A 26521-nucleotide genomic window follows, 5' to 3' on the forward strand; every position below is an offset into this window, starting at 1 on the left:
AGAGGGGAGATTATTCTAATTTGTTAAGATCCAGTGGAAATATCTAACATTTCCTTTATTGTTAAGAATCCTGGTTCTGAATGTATTTTTGAGCTTTGCCAACAAGAATTTCAGTCAGGTGCAACAGGTTGAAGAAGAGATTCATTCCTTAAGGAGCAATGAGATTAAGAAATATAATTAAAATGAGGGGACAGTATTGTAAAAAGCAATGGTGATGGGAAATTAAAAAAAAAATACACAGGAACAAAAGAAAACCACCATAACATTATACAGTCAGAATTTAAAGAGCTAAGAAATAAATCCTTGAAGTCATGTGGCAGGAAATTGATCTCACAGATTCTGGAGGCAGAAAGACTTAAGGTGAAGCGAGGACACACTGACTCAGTTTCATTGCCATCTAAGAACTCAGTATCATCTCTGGCTCTTCCTCTAAGAATCAAAATAAGTGCCCTTAAAAACATTAACTGAATACGCAAACTCCAGAGATGGAAGAAAGTAGATGGACATTGGTGAATGAAAAGTTCATTTTCAGAAGTCCAGCACATGAAAGTGCCAGTCAAAAGCACCGAGTGTCGAATGGATTGGCGAAAGAGAATCAAAGGTGACAAGGAGGTGATGCGAACCTAGAGAGCAGGGTGTTACTCATCAGCAAGAACAAAAAAAAAATCCCGATGCGAGTTTCTCACAAACTTACTTTAGAAACTGCTGGTCTTTATTATTATTATCATCATCATTATTATTAATCTTTAAGCTTTTCTTACAGTCCAGACTTTATCCCCCTCCCAGTCCACCCTCTAACTGTTCCACATCTCATACCTCCTTTTCTCATACCTCTATCTCCAAAAAAATGTCCCACCCCAACCCCTACCCCAGCAGACCTCCCCACTCCCTGGGGCCTCAAGTCTCTTGAGGGTGAAGTGCATCTTCTCTCACTGAGTTCAGACTTGACAGTTTTCTGGTTTATATGTGTTGGGGGCCTCATATCAGCTAGTGTATGCTGCCTGGTTGGCGGCTCAGTGTCTGAGAGATCCTGAGGGTCCAGGTTAGTTGAGACTGATGGTACTCCGACAGGGTCACCTTCCTCCTCAGCTTCTTTCAGCTTTTCCCTAATTCAATCATAGGATTCACCACCTTCTGTCCATTGGCTGCATGTAAACATCTGCATCTGACTCTTTCAGCTGCTTCGTGGGTCTTTGGTGGGTAGTCATGATAGGTCAGTTTTTGTGAGCATACCATAACATCAGCAATGGTATCAAGCCTTGGGGCCTTCCCTTGAATTGAATCCCAATTTTGGCCTGTCACTGGACAGTCTTTTCTTCAATTCTTCTCCATTTTTGTCCCTTCAGGTCTTTCAGACAGGAACAACTCTGGGTCAGAGTATTTGACTGTGAGATGACAACATTATCCTTCCACTTGATGCCCTATCTTTCTACTGGAAGTGGGCTCTACAAGTTCCTTCTCTCCACTGTAGATCATGTCATCTCAGATCTTTCCCTTTGAGTCCTGAGAGTCTCTCTGCTCCCAGGTCTCTGATATATTCTAGAGGGTCTTCCCGCCTCCTACCTTCCAAGGTTGTCTGTTTCCATTGTTTCTGCTGAACTTCAGGGCTTCAGTCCTGTTCCCCTCACCCAATCATGTTCCCCTTTCCCTCTCCCTGTCCTCTTTCCTATTTATGTTCCTCCCTCTCTCCACATGCTCGTGTGACTGCTTTCTTCTTCCTCCCAAGTGGGATTGAGGCATCCTCACTTGGGCCTTTTGGCATCTTAACTTTCTTGTGTTCTGTGGATTTTCTGTATTTTGGAGGGGGCTAATATCCACTTATTAGTGAGTACATATCATGCATGTGCTTTTGAGTCTAAGTTAACTCACTTAGGATGATATTTTCTAGTTCCATAGATTTGCCTTCAAAACTCATGATGTCCTTTTCCTTTTTTTTATTAGATATTTTATTTACACTTCAGATGGCATCCCCTTTCCCCATTCCCCCCCACCCCCCTTAGGAAACCCCTATCCCATGCCCCCTTTTCCTTTTTGCATTTATACATTTTTTTAAAATAATGTTAATCATAGGCTTTATAAGTTTGGAATTGTTCAATCGGAGGTGTAACCCACTGACCAACCTAGATATGACAACTATCTTTGACTGGTGGAGATACATGAATATCTGCCTCCCTGTCTCCCCCCTCTTTCTCTCTTTCTTCACCTAGCTTTTCCTCTCCTTCTTCTTCTCCTCTTCTTACTCCTTTTCTTCCTCTCAGTACTCCTCCTACCTTAGCTCCTCCTACACATCACCCTTCCTGTTAAAATGAAACTTTTCTCTCAAAATACAAGTAGAGCATAATTATGCCAATTTGTACCAGTGAGGTACAGGATAGTCCTAATACCCAGTCCATCCTTTTGTTGACTAACCAGCTCCTCTGTCATCTATTCTAACTAAAACATTTAGTTCTGAACCTGGCTTTAGGATGAATGTCAGCTGACGACCATCCACTCAGATCTTTTCTCTTAAGGTCAATAACTATATGTTTTCAGCCCCATCAGAAATCCAGAATGACTGAGTTGACTATAATTGTGGGAAGCACAAATCATAGTTTCTAAAACTTAGCCAATTTATAGAGACCTCTGAACACCTGGACACTCGCTCTACTTCAAAACGTTGGAGCATCTGTTCTTCTGCCTTCTGGCCCAGGATCATGCGACAGACCTTAGTGCTGCAGATTTATTAAGGGCTGATTACTCTGTCTAGGCAGATATAATCAGTCAACTATTCTGCAAGTGTGTCCTTTTCTGGACAGTAATTTGTCTGTAGAAGGAAAGTGGCAATTCTTGCCTAGTGGCTGTCTCACCACAACTGGAGTAACTCCAAGGATGCTCAATTTCTTCTTAGAATTCAATATAGGAAGCTGTCTGGAGCAGACAGGTCTCTAATGAAAATGAACATTAATACTGAAATGTTTGTCATGTCAGTCTAAGGATTTCTGATGTTTTGAAAGCCAGCTATCCATGTAAGGTAATCTGGACTGTTGCCTGTTAACTCCACTCAGCTATTTCTAAATAAAACATAGGGAACACCCTTATAATAAACTCCAAGCCATGAATTTGCTATAGTCCCTTATCTCACAGGCTGACCATCTCAAATCAGTTAAAAAAAAGTTAAAGGCGGGCGGTGGTGGTGCACGCCTTTAATCCCAGCACTTGGGAGGCAGAGGTAGGCGGATTTCTGAGTTCGAGGCCAGACTGGTCTACAGAGTGAGTTCCAGGACAGCCAGGACACAGAGAAACCCTGTCTTGAAACCCCCCCCCCCCCAAAAAAAAAAGCTAAGTAAAATAAAATATAAACTCAGTACATTTTCAATAACTTCTGAAATTAAAGATGTCCTTGTTCTTAATAGCTGAGTAGTAGTATTCCATTGTGTAAATGAACCACATTTTCTGTATACATTCTTCTGTTGTTGGACATCTGGGTTGATAAACTGCTATTCCTTTAACCGAGTAATTTTTTTTTTTTAACTTTGTGAGACATGGTAGGATACACATGGGAATATGCAGTGTGCCAATAGTGAAGATGCTCTAGCAGGTGTGTCATTTAGAACTCAGCCAGTATTATCAAGGACCTACTAATATGCTTTCTTCACTTTAGCTGATACTGTAATAATTATCATTAATGATCTGTAGCTATCTATAAACCTCATTCTGCCTTTTGATTGCTGAAAAATTAGGTACTCATGTAAAAGCAGTGTAATTTACTACGCTGAAGATTTTTTTCAAGTAGTACAGTAGTTATTTAACATACCCTATTTGCTTAGCTGTTCCAGAAGCAACTAGAGAGTTCCTAAGAAATTATGGGGATGTTTTTCATATGTAAATCTCAGTAACCTGATTTCAGTTTATCGCTGAGTCCAGAGCCCTAGACATGCTTTCACTTCTTGCATTTTAAAATTTACCTAATTATTGCATTTAAGATGAGGCCTACAGATTAGCATGCTCAGTAACTACCATTTATCAATAATTACTGTTAACTACAAAACTCTTATTCATTTATGTAAAGTTAATAAGTTAGGAACATTTGACTACAAGATCACTACAGTTATAAAAAACATTAAACAAAGTTTTTAGTTAAACAACAGCATTTCAATTCCATAATCAGGACTAACAATTTAGTAACATTTGACTACAAGGTTACTACAGTTATAAAAAATATTAAAGGAAGTTTTGAGTTAAACAACAGCATTTCAATTCCATAATCAAGATACCATAATAAATTAAAAGAATTCATTATAAACCTGAAACTTAATTGAAATATATAATTTCACTTAAGAACTAGGGTGATTCGTTTTCAAAAGTAGCTTTATGGCTAGTGAGATGGCTTCATGGGTCAAGACGCTCCTACTAAGTCCGATGACCTTAACTCTATCCCAAGAACCTACACTGTGGAAAGAGCAGGCTGACACTTCCACATTAACTTCGGATTTCCATAGGCATGCTGCAGCAAGTGTCTAGCTCCCACTCACCTAGTACCAAATAAATAAATAAATAAATAAATAAATAATAGTTGAAAAATGGCTTTGTCCTCTCATCACAGACACAGAAAATCAGAACAATGCATCTTATTCAGATCTTTTAACTGTTCTATGTTGAGTGAAGGGTATTTAATGTACAATAACCGATATTTACCCTCATAATTACCCTTTATGACCATGTATATCATATATTTAGTAAGGGCCAAGCCCCTTTCTGTGTTGATGTCTATCTTGGCATTCATGGGTCTCAAAGCTTTCACTTTGCTAATTAAGAAAGTACATGTTTACGCTGATTTCCTACTGTTCAAACACGAGCTAGAATTGCAGCAGTAAACACGGCTTCTCCTGCTGCCTTCATCTCTCAGTCAAAATCCCATCATTTAGTTTTATGTTTAGTATAGAGTGAGTTTCGAAATTAGTGTGCACATTAATATTTACCGATGTATAGAACCGTGTTTCTTTTGAGAGATCATGCTTTTCTGTTTTCATTGTTGTAAAGTGTTTACTAGTGTGACATATGAGATATTATTTATGTTTCTCTATCAGAGTTGCCAAAAATTTTCCATCAGTAATAATGGTAAACAGACACTTTGATTTCACAGTTGTCTCATTTCTTTCTATGAAGTGAAAATCTGTTACAGGTTAATGTCAGTGTCACCATTGCTAGATTCCCTAAGGTGATTTGGCAGAAATGAATCCTACTTTGGATCATCTCAAACAGTGCTGGATTGTTTGGACAAATGTGTAATTGCCTCAAATTTAGATTTAAAACAATTACCTTGCATATTTTTTCACATAAATAATGATATCATCATGAAAACTCCTAGCCCATAATGTTTAACATAATTAAATAAAACAAAGTATTTGTCTTAGGGTTTTTTGTTTGTTTGTTTTGCTTTGTTTTTTGTTTGTTTGGTTTTTTTCGCTGTGATGAAACATTATGGTTAAATTAACTTGGTTTTTTTTCCATTTTATATGTCCAGTTTACAGTCCAACATTGAGGGAAGTCGAGGTAGGAATTCACGATAGGAACCTTGAATTGAAAAGAGGACATAGAGGAGTTCTGCTAACTTGCTTGCTGCTCATGGTTTACTAAGCCTGATTTCTTACTCACCCCAGCCAGGATCATCTGCTTTGGGTGGCACTATCCCCATAAGGGTGGGCTACACATCAATCATCAATCAGTACAATGCCCCACAGGTTTGCCTACAGGCTAATCTGATGGCACAAATTTTTCATTTGTGTTTCCCTCTTCCCAGAGGACTCTAGCTTGTATAAGGTTAATAAAAACAAAGACAAGCCAAAACCAATCAATAACAAAATATCTAACCAACACATATTCGCCCTTAAAGTTGGCATTATGCAACTGAAAATTTGATTGTTACATTCCTAGATTTTTAAGGGAAATTCTTAGAAAAATGTCTACTACAAAGCTGTAAGCATTAGATTACTTACTTTGAGTCAGAGATTCAAAGAGGTCAGGGGCAGTCCAGTATTTTATTGTTGCTCACATTTTTATTGTGTGCTCCAGCTTCATATCTTTGACTGTGTTGGTTGATGTCTCGGGCTTCACTTTTGCCATTGGTAAAATGAGAGAACAACTCTCAGACCAGTAGGGTTGATGCAAGGCACAAATAAATTAATCCAGTATTTACACCCATGACTGGTAAGGATATAACTGACAATTAACTTGCAATAGTCATTACTATGTGTTGTGACTTTAGAGTAAATTAATGTTTATCACTAAATTATACTGTGATTTTATTTCATTTTAAATAGCCCTTGACAGTTTCTCTTCCATATATTTACTGGAGGGCTAACACAATAAACTTATGTTCTATGTTATATACATTAGACACAGTAGATGTTTATTGACTCATTTGTTATTGTGGTATTGAGGGAGGTGTTACATACTGGGCTCTGTGCGTGTTTGGTAAATTCCCTACCACTGATTACATTGTTGGCCATTTGAACTTTTATTTTGATTCAGAGTCTTGCAAAGTTGTCCAAGATCAAATGAAGCCTACGAATACTTCTGCCTTTGTCTTTCCAATAACTGTAATTACATGTATCTACCACTATGTCTAGTCACACATGCAAATTTATCTACTTATTATTTGTTTGCTTGTTTGTTTTTGAGACGGGATTTCATTATTTAACCCTGGCTGTCCTGTTATTTACAATGCAGACCAAGCTGGTCTTGAATCTACAGATCCACAGAGATGTCTCCTGAGTGCTAGAATTAAAGGTGTCTAACAGGGAACACTTTACATCTCACAATTTCAAACGGAATGTGTTGTTACACAGTTTTGTCTTTTTATTACAGTTTGGGCATATTTAATGAGTACTAAGAACTTCTGTTTTAAAATCTATACTTGAATCACAAAATGCTAATTGTTTCGAAATTATTTTTTCATCAGAAAACCATGGAAGACAGATGGAGTTTCGAAAAGCATGACTTGGTAGAAATAGTGTTATGTGTAAGATAAAACCAAAATATCCATACTCAAATGTTCAGGTCTGTAATGCTTGCTCTTCATGAGGTTGAAGTAGGAGGATTACGAGTTCCTGTAATTTAGTGCCATCCTGGGCAACTGAGTGAGACCCTGACTCACAATGTAAAGGAAATGGAGGTTGTGGTAAACCATTTGCTTGGTACCTATAAGGACCTTAGCTCTGAACCTGTTACAGTGAAAACAAGTAACTGAACACTCCAAGCTGAGATAATAAAAGTGATGTAAACAAAGCAGTTATTCAGACCATAGATATTTTGGGGGACAAATAGTTTCTGTAGCCTGCAGGTGAAATGCAGAGAGATGTGTTTTTAACATCAGTGTACTTCTTTGATCTGTTCCTGAGTCTAAATTTTCACCGAAGAATGTCCACAGATTTAAGACAGAGAAGGCCCCTGTCTCAAGCTGACTACATTGTACTCCATGTCCACTTATAAGTAACTTGAGTAACTGACTTTTCTGACACTTAACTATACTTCACTTGTGACTTAAGTACAAATGAACACTTAAGCAATTCCAAAGAAAGACCTGGCTTTCAGAATGCTAGTCAATGTGTCAGACAGAATAGACTTGGGTTGGAGTCACTCATCAAAATAGGTAGCAATGGCTTAAGACACAATTCAAACTACATTTGTACTAATTTACTCACTATATCTTTACATTAAGTGGAGACTAAAATTATACCCATTTTATAGACTAGGTAACTAGGGTATCATATGGCTAAGTTTCATGTCAAGGTACAGCTAGAAAATGTCAAAAATAAAACTGACACTCAGCCAATCTGGTTCTATTTTCTACATATGTCCTCACTAGATGAAACTGCTTTTAATGCCTTTTTTAAAGGCATTAAAATATGCATAAGCCTGGGGTTTCCACATTTAGGTGACTTAGATGTTTGAACAAAAGTAGCAGAAGAGTAAACGTGCTAATCTTTAGGAGACAGTTCTGGATTCTCTGGATTGGACAAAAAATTTTGGATTCGGAAATCTCAAGGCTCTTCAATTTGCCTTGCTCTTACATTCTTACTTTAAAGGGCCTGAAGGCAAAAAATAGTCTTACCTCAGCATTTGAGGCTGAGGCTATCAAGGCTATGATACTGAAATAAAAATATCTGGTATTTCTTCTCTAAATCTAACCTGTGGTGGAAATATAATGGGGATAGAAATGTAAATGTCCAAAGGACTCAACGTGTAATTTAAAGCTACAGATTCCAGACTTCTATCCACTTTGTCTGCAAGCTCTCTTAGAATTAACTCCTTTCTCACCAAACACAGAAATGCCTACTGGGCATGCCCGATTACACAGTAAGAGAGTCTCACACTGTGCTGCACTTTTTCCAGGTTTTACCGGAGGCTAAAGGAAGGAAAAGATTGGGGGAGAGTTAAATAGGTAAAGAACTTGGTTCGCTCAGGATGCCCTCAGTGGATGCAGAGAATGGAAAGCTGGAGAACAGAGAAACTGTCAGGAAAGCACCTTAGCAGACACACGAGTCTGGTCTCCAGTTTGGTGCAATAGCCTGATGGGTCTCTTTCTAAAGTCTTTTTTCACAGTGTAGGCAGATGGCTCAGACCAGGGCTACAGCTAGGGGTGGGGCAGGAACATTGAGTATTGTAGGAAGCCAATGCGGGTGTTGAGTCTTGCCTGCCCCTGCATTCTTCAAAGAGCCTCTAGTTTTGCAAAGGTTTAGAACAGGAGATCCAGGTGCACACACACAGCCAGAGCTCCTCTTAGTCACCATCCTCTCGGTTTCTGCTCCTTCCCTTTAGCTGCCGGGTCCTTTCCTGGCATCTTCTCAGGTACCCCCGCCCAATCACGGCTAAATCCCGGAGAAGTGGAATCTCCACAAGATTTTCGTGGGTCTTTAACAGGGGCCTGGGCATGCTCAGTAGGCTACGTGACTCTGGTGTTTCTCTCTCTCTCTCTCTCTCTCTCTCTCTCTCTCTCTCTCTCTCTCTCTCTCTCTCTCTCTCGTCTTTCAGAAGGGAGGGTGGCGAGTGACTAGTTAGAAGTGCTTGTGGCAAGTCTCCGCCCCAAGATTCCCCCTGCAAGGGGAAGATGTCAAGGTAGAGAGGCACCTTGCTTCTCAGCATCTGAACTTGGAAGGGGCTACAGCTGCCAGCTGAGGCCACCCTTTCCCCAGCTAGAGCACCGGCCGGCTGCTCTCCATGGTACTGCGGAGAGCTCAGCTCCGCCCTTCTCTTTCAGAAGGACAGCACCCGCCGTCACGTAACCCAGCCTTCTCGGGCTTCACCGCCGCCTCTTCCTTCCCTTTTTCCCTCTCCTCCTCCTCTTCCTCCTCCTCCTCCTCCTATTTCTCCTGCTCCCCCTGCTGCTCCCCTCCGTTCCATGTTCTTCCCTTCCGCACTCTTGGAGATAGACGCTCAAGCCTGACGCCTCGGAAAAAGGCAGCAGCAGTCGCCTTATCCTTAGACCTCAGGAAATTCGCTTTGACCGATGCGTGCTTCAGGCTCTGGCTCGAGCTAAAGGGAATAACCAGGCAGGTAAAGGAGCTCAATTTGGGCGGGGAGGGGGGGATGGGGCGAGGCAAGCGGGAGAAGGGTATCTTTCCCTGTTGTAACTGGGCCAGGATCTGCCACAATTACGGAGGGAAGAATGGGTGGTGGGAGGGTGGTGGAGTGGAGATTTTGGTTGCTTTGCATGTAGCCTTTCAAACCGTAAGATGAGATGGTGGAACTAGGTAGTAACTTAAAGGCTAAATGCAGTGATTTATCATTCAAAGAAAGAAAAGGGAAAAGCAGTTAGAAAACAGAGCAATAAAATAAAATATATCTACATCTCCTTCTTTCTCTTCCTTCCCCATCAGACCTGACTGTGCCCACCCTTAATTTGTGCAGTAGACTTCAGGCTCCAAGAAACTGCACTGGTGTTAGAGATGGTGCTTAGAGACTGGGCGGGAAAGCCAGGGAGAATTTTGGGTGTGCATTGGTATTGAGATTCTTTGCAAAATCCAGAGGCAAAAAGATAAAACTTGTAAAATTTCTCTCATAGATTTTAGAGTCTTTATGGAGATACATATTGAAAGGTTTCTTGGTAACGTGTGTGTGTGTGTGTGTGTGTGTGTGTGTGTGTGTGTGTTACTGAAAACATGATAAATAAATGCAACTGTAGCTGATCAGCAAATGGTATTGATCCATCCAGTGACTTGGGAATGAATTTTGTTCTAGAAACAGAAGAAAAGATTAATGAGGCTGTTAGGCAGCTTTTGAATTAGAGCGCTTCATGTTTTGGCTGCAGTATGGTTGTTTTTCAGATTCCTTTATTTCATCCTCTAATTTGTGAACTTACCAGGTCTTTCTGAACACCTAGAGAGAATCCCATTTCTCCATATAGATATAGATATAGATATAGATATAGATATAGATATAGATATAGATATAGATATAGATACTGTCTCTCATACAATGAGCTTCCTCTAGGAACTGGGAGAGCCAGTTGACCTCCCTTGTGATAAGAATATATGTTTTCTTCTTGGTTTTCTTCTCCTTCCCTCAATCCTTTACAAAATGGTCAAGGTGTGCATTAGAGAAGGACACAAGAGAATAGGCAAAAGGTTATGTTATATATGTAAAATTAATAAATAAGCACCAATAGTCATCTAGCCAGTCTGTCTTTATCCTCTCTCTCTCTCTCTCTCTCTCTCTCTCTCTCTCTCTCTCTCTCTCTCTCTCTCCCTCTCTCTCCACACACACAGAGAGAAAGAAACACACACACACACACACACACAGAGACAGAGAGAGACAGAGAGAGACAGAGAGAGACACAGAGAGACACAGAGAGAAACAGAGACACAGATACACAGAGACAGAGACCAAGACAGACAGATATTTTCAGATACACAAGCTGAGAATGGCCTCAAAGCACTACTCTTGTGATAGACCAGACTTAGTTTGCTAAATACTAAACATTTACTATATTTCTCATCCTCCTTAAACATGAATGTATACATGATAATATGTGATTACTGATCACCTTTAAAAGCACCTTTTTGGATTTGGCACAGAAATAGGCAAGATATAACTTGTAATAGCTGATGGTGAGGAATGTATCAGTCATTAATAAATAGACAACTGAGATTTTTATTACCATTTGATAAGGATCAGTGTATGTCTGTGAGGTGTATGTGCTGTGTCTGTGAGATGTGAGTGTGTGTTGTGTCTGTGTTATGTGTGGTATTTTTGTGAGGTGTATGTATTTAAAGAAGAGAAACAGTCATCAATTTTATCTGGGGAGGAACTTGAAGTGGGATCCCCTAGCTTGATGGCTCTCAGCTGACACCTGTAGGGATTGCTCTGAACTGAAGAGAAATGGTTTCTGCTCCCTCCACAGAGGAGCAGCCACAATGCAGTGCCATAAATTACTGCTAGTTTCAGCTTGTAGTGGAAAAAAGTGTTAATTGGCTAGTGAGCTCTGTGTCCAAGCTTTAAATCTGGAGTGTGTGTGTGTGTGTGTGTGTGTGTGTGTGTGTGTGTGTAGGAGATACTGAGACATGGTAGGGTGATGTGTTTGCTTGGAACGACCAAATAACATGTTTTAATTTTTCCACAAATTGTGAGTTATTTGGTTTTAAAAATTCAAGGAGAGCCTTGAAGATTTATATTTTCTGTACCTTTTCAAAGGTCTGTCGGGTTAGAGTTGAATAAAAGGAAGTGATTTAAAATCAGAGTGAGTGATTCAAAGGTATAGCTTTAAATTCTAGAATCCTGGAGCCATAACAGCTGAGGTGTCATACATGCCAACTGTTGTGATCACACAAATTCTAATGGCTGACACCCAGATAAGGATTTGAGGAGGAATCTGACCACTATACTGTTAGGGAGAGGACTCAATACTCATTTCTGAAAGGACTCATATTACACTAGTAAGGATGTAAATACTGAAAATTTGTCTCCAGTTAGATGTTTTTATATAATAACAGATTGTATATTTGATTAAAAAGGACAAATATATTTTCTTAAAAATTTAAAGAGACTTTCAAGAGGCCACTATATTCTTGTTGTCTGGGAGACAAGTAAAGCAGTAGAAAATGCTATACAAATATATAGTGTATCCTCCTGTTGAAAGTTTGGTGTATATTGCCTGTTATAAAATATGCTATTACTTGATGTTTGAATAAGTTGTATTATCTGTATATGTAACTGACATACAGTGTAAGTAGAAAACCTTTAAAAAGGTTTTCCATTTCTCTCCTCATACATTTTAGAAATTAAAAATTCCTTGGACAAAAAAAAATTCCTTGGACAATTGGGAAGAAAATCATAGTCAAAATGTTCTTAAAATTCTGGTCACTAATGAACAGACACGGTAAACTTAAGGTTGTAATAGCTTGCCATAAGAGTGTGGCAATAAATACTCAGAAACATGAAGCCTTACTGTGGGTCAACACACACACACACACACACACACACACACACACACACACACATCTACCTGTATCCACCAAGATTAATTCTTTGGTTTGATAAAGCCACTGGTTACAAACCTGCTTTCCTAGCCAAGTAATGATTTCTATGATACAGGCCTTAATTTTTATTTTAATTTTCCACAGATTTCTGGGTTCTTATAAAATGACAAAATAAAATAAAAATGCATCACCAACATACAACCAATTGACATGCTGGAATCTTAGGGTGGTCTTGCAGAGACAGAGAAAAGAGAAGAACTGTTGGGATTGATTTCTCCATCTAACAGCTTCCGGCTGTTTCACATCAGTTTTTGAGACTACCGAAAGGGCTGGTAAACATAAAGTGAACCAGCCTGAGAGGACATGCACAGAAAATTTGGCCTTCGCTTCAGTGGTGCTGGAAGCCTGTGATATGACAGGAGGAGGCCTCTGAAGCTCTTCTGGTGTCTCGCTCTGTCCTTTCTCCTTCTGTGCTTGGAGCCAACATCTGGAGGGGCCTTGAAGCCTGGCAAGCAGCCAAAGATCCTGGCTCAGTATTGACTTCGTGTTCCTCTCTGAGAAAAGTGTGTTTTTTCTGACTCTGTTCTCCTATTGCTGGCACCATACCTGTGGTGCATTGACGGTGTTGGTCCTAGAAGAGGGAAGTACCTGTTGGTGCCACAGATGCCCTTACTTAACAACATAGGATGCAAATGGATCAGTGATCTCTCTTGAGCCTCAGTGGCCGTCTTTTTCGGAACGTTGCCTCCAAAGTGTATCCTCCCTTTGGCCTGGAAGTTCTGTGGCTATCCCACACGACTGGGGTCTCCACTTTCCAGTTGGAAGGGGACTACTGGGAGAGAGGAAGGGGCTGCTGGAAGAGAAGAAGAAGAAAAAAAAGAGCTGAAGGAGGGTCCGCCCCTCCCACTGCTGCCTCCCCCCTCCCTCCCACTCCTCTGTGGACCTCCATTTCTCCGCGAAGGTGTCCAGGACCGCTTCGACCCTGTCGCCCCCGGCTCCCCCCCGCCGCACCCCAGCCCCGAGCATGGGGACGGCGCTGGTCCAGCGCGGGGGCTGCTGCGTCCTCTGCCTGTCGCTGCTGCTGCTGGGCTGCTGGGCAGAGCTGGGCAGCGGGCTAGAGTTCCCGGGCGCCGAGGGCCAGTGGACACGCTTCCCCAAGTGGAACGCGTGCTGCGAGAGCGAGATGAGCTTCCAGCTGAAGACGCGCAGTGCCCGCGGCCTCGTGCTCTACTTCGACGACGAGGGCTTCTGCGACTTCCTCGAGCTCATCCTGACACGCGGCGGCCGCCTGCAGCTCAGCTTCTCCATCTTCTGCGCCGAGCCCGCCACGCTGCTGGCGGACACTCCGGTCAACGACGGCGCTTGGCACAGCGTGCGCATCCGCCGACAGTTCCGCAACACCACGCTCTACATCGACCGCTCCGAGGCCAAGTGGGTGGAGGTCAAGTCGAAGCGCCGGGACATGACCGTGTTCAGCGGGCTCTTCGTGGGCGGCCTGCCGCCCGAACTGCGCGCCGCGGCGCTCAAGCTCACGCTGGCCTCGGTGCGCGAGCGCGAGCCCTTCAAGGGCTGGATCCGTGATGTCAGGGTCAACTCATCTCAGGCGCTGCCGCTGGACGGCGGCGAGGTCAAGCTGGACGACGAGCCGCCCAACAGCGGCGGCGGGAGCCCGTGCGAGGCGGGCGACGAGGGCGAGGGCGGTGTGTGCCTCAACGGGGGCGTGTGCTCCGTGGTCGATGACCAGGCGGTGTGCGACTGCTCGAGGACCGGCTTCCGCGGCAAGGACTGCAGCCAAGGTAAGACCTGCCCGACCTCGTGGAGCCTCGGCCTGGGCTGGGCGGGAGGCCGGTGCATGGGGCCTCCCGGGGGAGGCCTGTCCCTCCCCACCATGCTGCCTCCCTCTGCAGCCTCTTAGTGGGGCACGTTGAACACATCTCCCGAGGCCGTGTCCATGTGATCTCCTTCTAATGGACCAAGAGAATGATCTTCCTAAAAAAAAAAACCCGCAGACCAACGCTGGCAGGTCCCTGTAAGTCCCTGTGGCCAGTGCCCACTTAAATGGCCCTCTACTGTCTGGTATCATCAGTAGTTATAGTATCCAGACATTGTCTGTCAGGTTGTTGACAACCGTCTAGAAGACTGAACATGTGTTTGGTGAGAAAACCAAATGGAGGGTAAGCTGCCCTTGGCCACAGTAGGGCTGTCCACATGGTTACTGGTCTTGACAGGCCATGGGCCCTGGCTGCCTTTGCAATCCAAGACCTGATCCTGGTGTGGAAGAGAGATTTTCCTCACAAACAGGAGGCTTTTAGGAAATATTGGTTTCCATAGTTCTGTCCCAATCCCATATTTGCCATGTTTAAGAAGAATTTTCTGATTTTTTTTTTTTGGGGGGGGGGAAAGGGGGGGTTCTTCAAGTGTGAGAAAGCTCATCTAACGTTGAGGAATGTTAGAGATGAGGTAACGTTTTCTTTGATTATCAAATGCTTGGTAACGAAACAGAGCAATTTAGGTGTCGCTACATCAGGAAGATTGTCCAGGCTAATGAACAGGATGCATGTGAGCCATGGTAAGAGATTTTCCAAGGATAGTCAGCTGGTGACATTTACCTGAGTAGCAGAGGTCGAATTGTTTCTGTGGTCCTTAAGGGCTTAAAATAAACAAAGCACATCTAAGAATTATCTTCACACCTTTACATCCAAAATTCCATTTTCTGTGTATCTCTTCCATTTTATGTATGTATGTATGTATGTATGTATGTATGTATGTATGTATGTATTATGGCAGTGACCAAGGAAAATATTCTTACATGACTAGAGGAAAAACCTCTAAACAGAAAGTGGGTGATTGGTAGTTCTAGGATGAAACATGAATGTGTTAGAGGCTAAGCAGCATGGGTGGCTTGGTACATTCTATTAGGTCAAATCAAGGCAGCCACTGCATTTATAGTTGTAGTGGAGAAAAAGGTAAATTATTATTTCTGATTTGAAAAGACAAGGACAAAAAACTCTGTATGGCTGTGTTTTATTGTGTGGTGTCTGGTATTTTGATTTTTCTACTTTTGTTTTTTCTTATTTTTTTTTTAATTTTGGCTGATACTGCTGAGATAAACAAGCCCTTTTAATTCTTATGAGACTTGCCTGCTCTCTCATTTGGCCTTAAAAGAAAGGAAGACATGATGAAATGTGTAACTGCTTAAACAGAAAAGAGACTTAGGAAGAAAAAAACATGTTATTCAGGAGTGCTCTGTAGCTTCCATGGCAACAGTGATGGGACTTTCAAAAATTGTTAACTACACTTGTTTTCAGATAGGTTTGTGTTAGGTACTTTGGTGTAAGGAGTTAGATATGACTGCACCCCGTTTCCCATATTGCAGTTTCAGTTCTGCTGGTGAATTTCCATGAACATAAGATCAGATTTCATGTTTTTAAAAAATGATACTACCAAATCTAGCTGGCTTGTAAATCATGATGACTATGATAGCTGTGTGAGATCACTTCAGTAGTACAACTTGAAGCTGCATACATTTGTACTGATTAATAGAGAATGGCAAATATTATTTTTATGGAAAAATACTTCTCTAGGCATCCCATTGCCACTTTAAATGATAAAGAAGGCAACTTAATGAAATATAACTTCCTTTCTTAAATTAAGAAACAAACATGACACAATGACAGCTTGTACTGTGTGGGAGAGTGTTTTAAATGAATTTTAAAAATATTTCTATGCATTTTAATGTAGGGATCCAAGGATCATGCATAATCAGGAACACTGAAGACTGAAGAAAGCCTGAAAAAAAAGAATGTTAAAAAGAAACAGAATTAGATGTTTCCAAAATACATTTTATTTTGGCCAAGGCATAGTTCTTCCTGTAAGGTGTAAGATTTGAAATTAACAAGACGAATATTGGGGTGTTATAGTATCTGATGCCTAAGAAAACTCATCCCAAGAAAGTTAGTCCATCAGCATTGTTCTGAACATTCATTCATTTTAAAAATTTAAGCTGAAAGAGAATGCAAAGATCACCACTCGTGATGGCAAGAAAACAAAAGGCTGAATTCCTTTCATTATTAGAGAAATGGGAGATGTAATGATTATGCTATAGTCTGTCTTCCCAGAAGCACTGGCTTGGCTTGGCTTATTTTCTCTGTTTCATGTGTGTCAAGTGACTATTGAATAATTAATTGGAGTGGTGCCTCTCCCAACACCGATCAGGCATGACAACTGGGGAAGATGATTTCTATTCAGATGAAGTGTAAACAAAGCTCTGTCTCCATTCAGTATTTACACTGATTACCACATTCTTTATAAACCCAATTTAAAAACAAAATAAATAAATATTCATTACAGAACATGTTCAGGAAAGATTACAGCTAAGCAAATATTAAACACAAAGTTAACGCATCTCTAGTCCCTACAATTTCTTTTATACTTAGTTTAGGAAGTTCATTATTATTGCAGTGGCCTTCTATTTAAAACAATTAAGAACTAAAAGTATGGTAACAATATCTAGTGATAGCAATCTGGTTTTATCCTCCCCATCTAAAATGTCTGAGATAATCTGTACCTGTGAGTTTCCAGAATATTTTTGTTGAATGAATTATGCTTTGTTCTTGCTGTATTTACTTGGGCCTAATAAAATTTGTTGATTTAATCAATCTACATTTTTATGTATTGTTGGAGAGAAAACACCAGAAGAGTTATGCTTCATGATCAGGTTAGTGACAGAGCCTAGATCAGATCGTAATCACCTTATTTCCAAATCATGTCTCTTCTCATATACTAAGTTTTTCTTCTTTCAAATTTACTTGTGTGTGTGTGTGTGCGTGTGCGTGTGCGTGTGCGTGTGCGTGTGCGTGTGCGTGTGCGTGTGTGTGCGTGTGCGTGTGTGTGTGTGTGTGTGTTTGGAGGAGTGTTAAGATGTTTTTCAAAGAACAGAGATACATATAAAATAGTCCTAGAAACTGGTATTTTATGCACCATTGATGTTTTTGACTCTGAACATTAGTCTCAGAACTCAACTACTTAACAATGTCATCCTTCTTGGATGATAGATGCTTATGGGGCACATAGCTTTTCATTGGATCATACTCATCCTAGTGCGTCAGTGCCATTATTATTTAATAAGTTTCTACTTAAGAGTAGTGGTAGATTCCTAGCGGCTTCAAAAACTTAGAGAACTTCATGACCATCAGGCTTAAAATTATGGATAAATGACAATCAATAAGACATTAAATTATATTTGTGATCCCCAGATCTAAGTAAGTTCTAGACATTTTAGGATCACATTTTAAAATTTCAAACTAGATTATGATGCCATTTTCTTTCAGTTTCTTATTTAAATTACTATAAAGACACATTATTGTTTAATAATATTGGGCATGGTAGTGTGGTAAATGTCTTTAGTGAAGTACTGCTTCAGTTAGGTCTCTTATGTAATTTACTGAAACCAGAGATATGATGATACACATTCATATATTTGTTAATTCAACTCTTTTTATATATAAGAATAGATTGACTGTTTTGCACCTGCCAGGGCTTATGCAGTGTAATAGTGAGTACACTTAGAAGTAGATCCTACCTCATCAGCCATCCTATATTCTACTGAGAAGGCATACTACTTAAACATGTGTGTGTGTGTGTGTGTGTGTGTGTGTGTGTGTGTGTGTGTGTGTGTGAATTTAAAAATAGGAACATATTTTTTAAATGGCTACAAGATGTGTGGAATTTTAAAATAGTGGACCTCATTCATGATTTTTTGAGGTGTTGTTTTAAACTTAAATCTGAAATGTGAGAGGGATTAGCTGGATATACATGGAGAGATGTGGATGAGGGAAACTCAGAGGTACAGAAATCTGTACAGAATGTGGCACAGTCCATGCCATTGGCAGGAGCCCTCTTTGAATAGAACTCTTGGTCCATATTCAAGAGAGTAGTAGAGACAGGCATTGCTAGGTTTGCTGAACTATTCTAGAATTTTAAGCTCTATAGACACAGGAATAGAGCATGGGAGATGGGATTGGCAGCCTCAAATTTATGTTTTACTAATGACATATTTATTAAACAGATTGAAAGGGGCCAAAGGAAATGAAAAAAACTATCATGGTTGTCACTCAGCACCAGTTGCTAAGCACCAACTATAAACTGTATCCCAAAGTATTAGAGAAAGTAGAGGGGAAAGCTGCTTGACTGGACTCTTTCAAGTCATAAGCAAGTCTTAAGAAACTTGGAATCTTCGTGGGCTTACTTAGGTATAGAGATTTAAGTTCACTTATTATTTAGAACACTGCTATCCACTTGTAAAATCATGATCCTAACTCTATAGATTATCAATTTGTTTCTCTTGGTTATTTCAATTGAGCCAACAGTCTTCTGAAACACAGTGGCAATACCATACTGTATCATTCTCCAAGTACAATACATTGTAATCATTTTGTCTTTTTAACAAAAAGTAACACATACTGGCTTTCTGGTGCTACATTGTAAATTGAATACATTTACAATGAAATATTATTATGTATAGTATTTCTACAGCTTCTAAAAGAGCCTAAAATATTTATAAGATTTTTTAAAGTTAAGTTGAAAATACTGAAGACAGTGATACAGAAAAAAATGGCAGATTTTTATTTAAGGTCTGCCATTTAGCAGAAAGATTGGTTACCTCTGTTGAAAGCCTTTGAATAGGACAAAGCTCATGAATAGATTCCTTTTTCTGTGATATGTCTTACTATGGGACAGTAAAAGGTATCTGTTTACTTCCGACTGTAAATTACCTCTACATAGTTGCCATTCTAGAATCCCATAGGTTCATAGAATTTGTTTTTGTTTGTCTATTCTGTTGAGTAACTTTAGTTTAGAGGCTAAATTACTTATACTTTCTGGTTTGCCTTCCCAAAGACTACAAATGTAAAAGCTCAAATTTTTTGTTATTCAATTTAGGACTTGGCATGGTATCAGTATTTGCTTTACATAACCATTACGAAAACTAAGCTGGTGTCTGTAAACACAGAGAATAGTGGGTGACCAGGCTGAGCAATGGGTGGTATCTGCTAATTTGTGCTTTTGCTTTTTGTTGCCATTTTCTTGAAGGGTACTTGCACAGAAAATCTGATGCAGTAATGTAAACTTTCAACTTATGAAGAAAAGAAATGATGAAGACAATAAGATTTTGTTTTTGTTTTATACAGCTGTTTTAAGGCTGTCTCTTTTTAAACCGTGATTCAAAACTCAGGCAACTCTTAGAATTTCATGACTCAATAAATGTTAAACACAAAAACATTTCTAATAAGTTGGTTTCGCCCTTCACATAATGCCAGCAGTCTGCCTTAATCCTGTACTTAAATAGTACGCTTTCCAAGTTACCAGTTGTGTAAAATTGTTTTGGGCAGAGGCTGTAGCTCAAGAGCCAAAGACTTTCAGCTTGTGTAAACACTGCATTGGATTCCTAAAAGTTGGCCATGAAAACCAAAGCATGAAAATAATTTTCACTATCATCAACGTCTATAGTGTTATTATCTATCTATAATAGGAGCCTTTTAAATGGCTAGCATAAGCAATTGTGTCCAAATTATAATTATTTTGATTTTCATATAAAAGTTAAATTTACTTATATATTTGCTGCATGTAGGCTACTAATATATTTGAGATTTAAAAATTTTAAATTTGAAACAGATGTTATAGTTATCACAAGTAAATTATATATTTTTAGTCATATATATGACAGTGTAATTCAGTTCCAATTTGCCCATCATTAAATAAAATGTGACAATTAAACTGATTACTTAAAAGAAATCACATCATTGGACAAGAAAAAGTACTGGAATTGTGTTAACAGTTCAGTTATTTTCAGTTGTTTGTGGAAATTAGAAGGTGAATCTGACAAGTTCTGAGCAGTCACCAGCCACCTGTATGTTTCTCCCAGTCAGCATTTTCCCCAGCTATCTCTGCTTATTACCGTAAAGCACAGATAAATATGGATGAAAATTTGTATTTGGTCACAGTCAAGTTCTATTTTGTAATAATGAACTTACTTTTAAAAGTAACTTTGCAAACAACTTACAAAACACCCATAAACATTACTAATGCAATTTTGAAAAAGTTTCTATATTAAAAATATATCCTATTAAAATATTATGTAAAATCTGCATATATGATTATGCACTTCTGTGTATTTTATGGCTCAATTATGTTTTTCTTCCTTAGAAGTATAGGATTTGATACAGTTGCATAGTTTCCCGAATAGTAAGTTTTGAAAGCTCTAATTGGATTATGAAAGAAAAATTTTCCTGGCCATTTTCTTTAGAGCTTTTCCACAACTCTGTGGTTTTGTGTTTACTCTCCTCAGTCTAGATTACAAATATTTCTACTCTAGTATAGAAATGGAGATAGGAAGAGTGCTTTCTCAGTGTCTTTACTGCCTTATCATTTACATGTGTGTGTGTGTGTGTGTGTGTGTGTGTGTGTGTGTGTGTGTATAAACAGAACACGATTTAAGATGTAAAAAAAAAAAACAGTTTTAGGTGTGACTTTACCTTTAAACAGACATTAAATTAGGATAAGGCCACTAATGTTCTGAGGTTTAGGTTCCAGGGTTTCAAATTAACAAGCCTCATATTCAGCTTACTAAAACTTTGATAGTTCCTGCTGACCTGCCATATAGAGTGTGTGAGAGTGGTTGACTTGTGATTTAGGGTTTCTTACAAAACCCAACATCTACTCAGTGTGGGGTTTGTACGATGTTATACTCCAGTAAGTACTACTTTAGTACTTACTTTAGAATTATTTTGATGTGCTTTTGATCACTGATGCCCAGACTTGTTGGGATTCTGCTACTGCATATTGATATATGGCAAACAGAAACAACAATATTAGTTTTCTTGTTTCCCTTGGGTATAATCTAAACTAAACACACATAACTTAGGGCAATAACACATATAAATACTATTATAATCCCATTTGCATGAATAGTTAAAGAAACACGAATAGTCTATGATGATAGCTGTCAGAACATAGTAACTGCACAGTGATGTTGTCAGAGTGGAACTTTGGGCTTTGGGATACATATCTGTGAGGATTCCCTGTCTTGTACACAGATAGTTTGTGTATTTTATTGTATATAAGAGCAAATCAACTTCAATTTTTTAAATTAAAAATGATTGCTCCTTGGTGAAAACCAGTACATTTATATATTATATATGAACACTGAGGTATAAGGTAATCTTCAGAGAGAATCCACTTTACAAAATTTTATGCAAAATATCCAGGGTTTGTAATATAAATGCAAACATCATTCAGAGAGATGACACATTTATGTATAAATAAATTAGGAACAAATAGACTTCTCTATTTTAAATACCTTATACAACATTTGAAGTTAAATTATTTTTCAATTTCTGATGTCTTAATATTTAGAAATTATATTATATTAGAAATATAATACACTTTTAATTTTAGTTTGTATTTTTAAACATGTATCTACACGTTACAATTAATCAATGTAAACCTTCCAATTTGGACAGCCCAAATGCGAAAATTGTCAAGTGCTGATGAGTTTGAATGAGCCCAGTCAATACTTAAGTGAGTAGATATTGGAAAACACATTACTAGATAGTCCAATCAAATTCTCACAAATCCTCAAAGTCTATAAATAACCATGTTCTCCAAAAATGCTGTATGTCCAATTATCTGCTAGCTCACCAGAGCTGCAGATACCTTTTAAACATGAGATCATCTTAAAACTGTTCTGTTGCTGTCTACTACTTATAATTACTTCTTTATTTCACTGTAGTGGATTTTTTATATTGTGTTCTATCCACCTCACTTCGCTTATTTCTTCAACAGTATTATTTCCTCAGCTTTATAACATTTCTATTTTACTTATGAGTTACGTGCAGGATAGAGAATATCACTTTATAAAGCCCAATATGGAGTTGATGGCTGGTTTGAAATCTGATCCCAGGTGCTCTGTCCAGCAGGTCTGCAACTGCAGGACAAAGTCTGTGTATTCATTCATCAAAGGGTTAAAGATCTTGGCATAGTTGTCTAGTACATTAAGTAACTGATTCACAATTAGGTCTGAGGCTTACAGGTTGTAACAAACTTACAATTAGCAGCATTTTCCAATGTGAAGTCAGAACTAAAAGTTCATCAAGTGTATTTGCCCCTCTATTGTCCTTCTATTAGTAGGATGCTAAGTGTGCTGACTAAACTTCAGTAACCAAAAGAGAAATTTTCATATATTGCACAGAAAGAACACTACTCTGTCATTTTGAGTTACAAAGAATGAATTTTTACAAGCTAAGCTGCAGTGAATTTCCTCCAATTTTAAAGTTTGGTAAATAACGTTTGAAATTATCAAAGTACATTGTGGTTTGGTACAAATGTAAACACCTAGATCAGTCAAATCCCAGATACTTATTGAGTTGGAGTATGGTTCTGCTAAAAACACAGATATTGGATATTGGAGAAAGTATGAATAGCTAGTCCATTTGTATGCACTAGGAAGGGTTAAATGAAGCTACAAAGTAGAAAACTAGTGCTTCTTTTGAGTAAGTGAGTTTGGCTTCATAACTCCTGTCCAACAGTAGTGCTTAGAGTTAGAAAAACATCTCTTTTATGCTATTTCTGGTAGCCATATGAAGCTAGAAGGAAATGAGAGGAATTCTTAGCTCACAAGCAAAGTGATGAACTGGACTGTTGTGTGGCTCTTTGTGCTCCAAGCTGTGTGGGATACTATAGTTGGACACGGACTCCACACTATGGCAAGAGCTGCTTCTAGAACACTTACATAGTTTGATTCCCAGAAAGATCTGAAAATCCAAACGTTAGAATAGAAGATACCAAATGAAATTGTCACATCACCTGCATTTTGCCACCATGAATGGATTTTTATTAATTACAAGCAGTGATTTGTATGTGGATGTTCACATGAAGCAGAAGCAGCTCTGATCAAAACTCAGAAACAACTATTGTTCATGGCCTCACAATACCTGGGCCTCTCTGTAGAATCAGCTTAGCTTCATTGTTTCTTAGACACTGCTAGATTCAGCAGAACAAACAACCTTAGTCCAGGAGAAGCAAGGATATTAAAGACTCATGTTTTTCTTCTAAGTAATGATGTCTCTCTACAATTAAGCATGCCTGGATTCTCCTTAGGGAAGTAGCTGGCACGGCAGCATATAACTATACCGGCTGCATGGAAGGTATCATTTTCTACCTTCAGTACTTTTTCTTTAATGAAAAATTAAATTCTCTCCAAAATGAATGTTATTATTTAAAATGATACATGATGCTTTATATACCAAATGCTTAATTTACTGAATTGAGAACATTATGAAGTATGAAGTTATATACTGTATTTCATTACCTATATTGCACAATTAAATGTATAATAAGAGAAATTTATAAAAGATTACTTGGATCAGGTACAATAGAATATCGAGAAGTTTAAGGAAAATGAGACATTTATTTTACTCCATAAATGTATATGTATTTATACCTCTTTACACAGATATACAAAAATATGATTTGTGAGAAAATTATGTAATTCAAGCAAAAATAGATGTAAAGCCCTAATATTTACATTAAAATCATCCAAAAATACATATCATTAAATTATAATCATCTATATGGCCTAAAATATTTTTGTCATACTTTTTTTTTTCCTCTCACAAAACCTTAGAAAAATAAAAAAAGGTCATTTTTAATCTAAAATATTGGTTTGGGCCAAATAAAGGAAAAATGTGTTCTGTTACAAGCTTGTTTATATGTGAAAAAATGAGAAGAAGTTGTGGATAAATCTTTCTAAACGCGTGTTTAATAGTAGCATTGGTTTAGATAGACAAGTGCTCATCTCAAATTCTTTAAAACCCCTTATTTGTACTGATACTCAAATTTTCTTTCACTTCTCTTGTAATGTAATTATTGTACTTCTTGGTGAACATTTAACGTGAAAACTTCATCAGTACTGAGTTAACAATAGCTTAAAACAAATGTGCTTTATACTGGCTCTCCAAAACTATGTCTTATCAAAGTAGAAGCGGAGAGTTAAAGTACTACAGCAACTGTTACAACATCCTGTAATTACGGCTGCACTTGCCTTATCCTGGCTTTGCACCTTGATGTCCCTGCACTGACCTGTGTACAGGCTCTCTGCCCACACACTTATGCTTGCCTTGAGCCAACTGCCTTTGTTCTCTTTAGCTACTGAAGTGGCCAGGCTTATGTTTCCTTGAACTCAGGTTACAGCTGCTGCCTACATTGCACTCTCCTGAGGCCTTCCTGCCTGCATTTCACTCTCGATAGGCCCTCACTGCACATTCTCTGATGTGATCCCACAGCCTGCTCACTGTGCCTCCTCCGAGGTGTTCCCCAAGCTAAGACTCAGTAGGCACCTGCTTCTGCCAGAGCAACACCATTTGAGGGCTACCTCTCATATTTCACCCCCTTTATAGGCTTTGCCATTATTCTTCTGGGAAACATAACTGAGTGAAAGCAGCTTTGTCACTGGTGTAAATTCTTCCTAGAAAAGGGTACAATGAGAGGGATGAAAAATTGTTTAGAGTTAAAAACAAAAGAATAAATAAAAAAGCAGAGTACCCACTAAAACTATTTCTGAATTATTCTTGGTTTCTTTGCCAAAATGTTTTAAAATGTATCCCCATCTTTGATCTTTCTATTGTTTCACTGTTTACAATTCTAAACTCCTTATTAAATGCAGTCATACCCAAGGAGGTGAAATATTAACCCCTAGGCATTGTTCTATTGTTTGTGCTTCTAGCAACAGAAGGCAGGGCATTTGGTAGCATACATAAAGCATTGAAACCCAATACAAGTCAGAAAAAATGAAGTATCAAAAATCTGAGCAAAATTCACTAATATTCATAGTGTAGGGAGATTAACAAAGTCATATGTCAGCCTTCTAGGGGCATTATTAAAGATTTATTACTAATAGTAGTAGAATAGGGCTTAGTGTTTGAAAAATGCAAATACTGTTAAGAGTGACAAGTGTGGATCCTTTAAAAATTAGTTAATGAGTTGTTTACACTCCAAATGAGGACACCATCATTTTAAATTATCCAAATCATTGGATTTTTCAATATGAAAAGAAAACTTTGCAGCAAGCTATTAGGAGTTTATAGAAACTGAGTAGTAAACATACTCAATTAGCAAATACTGCGTTTTATTTTGGCTCAAATGCGAACCCAAAGAAAGTGAAGAAACAACATGGTTTAGGTTTATTTTGGGTGGAACAGTATGTTTTGATGCAACCAAGAATTGAAGTCCCTTTCTGATGGAGTGGGCTGGCTGAAGCATCACTTCATACAAAGCAGTAAATGCTATCACAGAGATGAGTACAGTTAGCAGAAGCTGGACAATAAGAAAGCTAGTCATGTGCTCTTACTGAACAACTTTACTTGATTGCATGATACAGTGATACCTTAGGCTCTCAGTATTGACCATCAAGTGTGCTGTAGCCTTCTTACTGTTTTCCTAATCTTACAACTCCTTATCCATCTGCCAAAACTTTTCCTCCAATGTTGAAATGACCCTTTTCGTTAGCTAAAGAAAAAAGCACCAATTCATAAGAATGTCAGGTAAGCACTTGTGTAAATTGATTTATGTATCTGCCCAGTCTCCTTCTGGACAGTTTTCTCCCATCTGAAACCTTGTGATCCAAGCCAATCACTTTTGATGATATGAGCAGTATTTGCATTTATGTCTTGGGGCCATCCTTAGTCCCTTTCTTTCCAAACTTAATAATTTCTGTATGATCTATGTTGAATGAAATTTTATCAATCACTCACCTATTATGCTCTCTTTGTAAAGCTCATCCTGAAACCCCTTTCTGTAATTCCCACTTCATAAGAAACTGTGCTGTTTTATATAAACAGGGTTCTTATGTTCAGTGCATTTGTTACAGTAATCAATTGTCCTTCCTATTTTTTCTATTGCATCTAAATCTTCTGAGCAACACTTAAACCTTCCAGCTAACAGAGCTTGTCCCACAGTAGGGAGCTCAATAAATGTCAGTAATCTAATTAATTCCAAGACATTATGGAGACAGA

General features: G+C 38.8%; 1 protein-coding gene across 36 annotated transcripts in view; it reads left to right on the forward strand.

Annotated features, from left to right (window-relative positions):
• Nucleotides 1-13342: 13342 nt before the first annotated feature.
• Nucleotides 13343-26521, forward strand: part of Nrxn1 (neurexin 1) — a 1065384-nt gene continuing 1052205 nt past the window's right edge. For all 36 annotated transcript variants that reach the window (XM_076942416.1, XM_076942418.1, XM_076942435.1 and 33 more), the window contains exon 1: nucleotides 13343-14251. In XM_076942416.1, the coding sequence (XP_076798531.1) occupies nucleotides 13480-14251 (772 nt within the window). In that variant the 5' untranslated portion in view covers nucleotides 13343-13479. The remainder of the gene's footprint in view (nucleotides 14252-26521) is intronic.

The sequence above is a fragment of the Arvicanthis niloticus genome, chromosome 11 (genome assembly GCF_011762505.2).
Source record: "Arvicanthis niloticus isolate mArvNil1 chromosome 11, mArvNil1.pat.X, whole genome shotgun sequence".
NCBI classification, from domain to species: Eukaryota; Metazoa; Chordata; class Mammalia; order Rodentia; family Muridae; genus Arvicanthis; species Arvicanthis niloticus.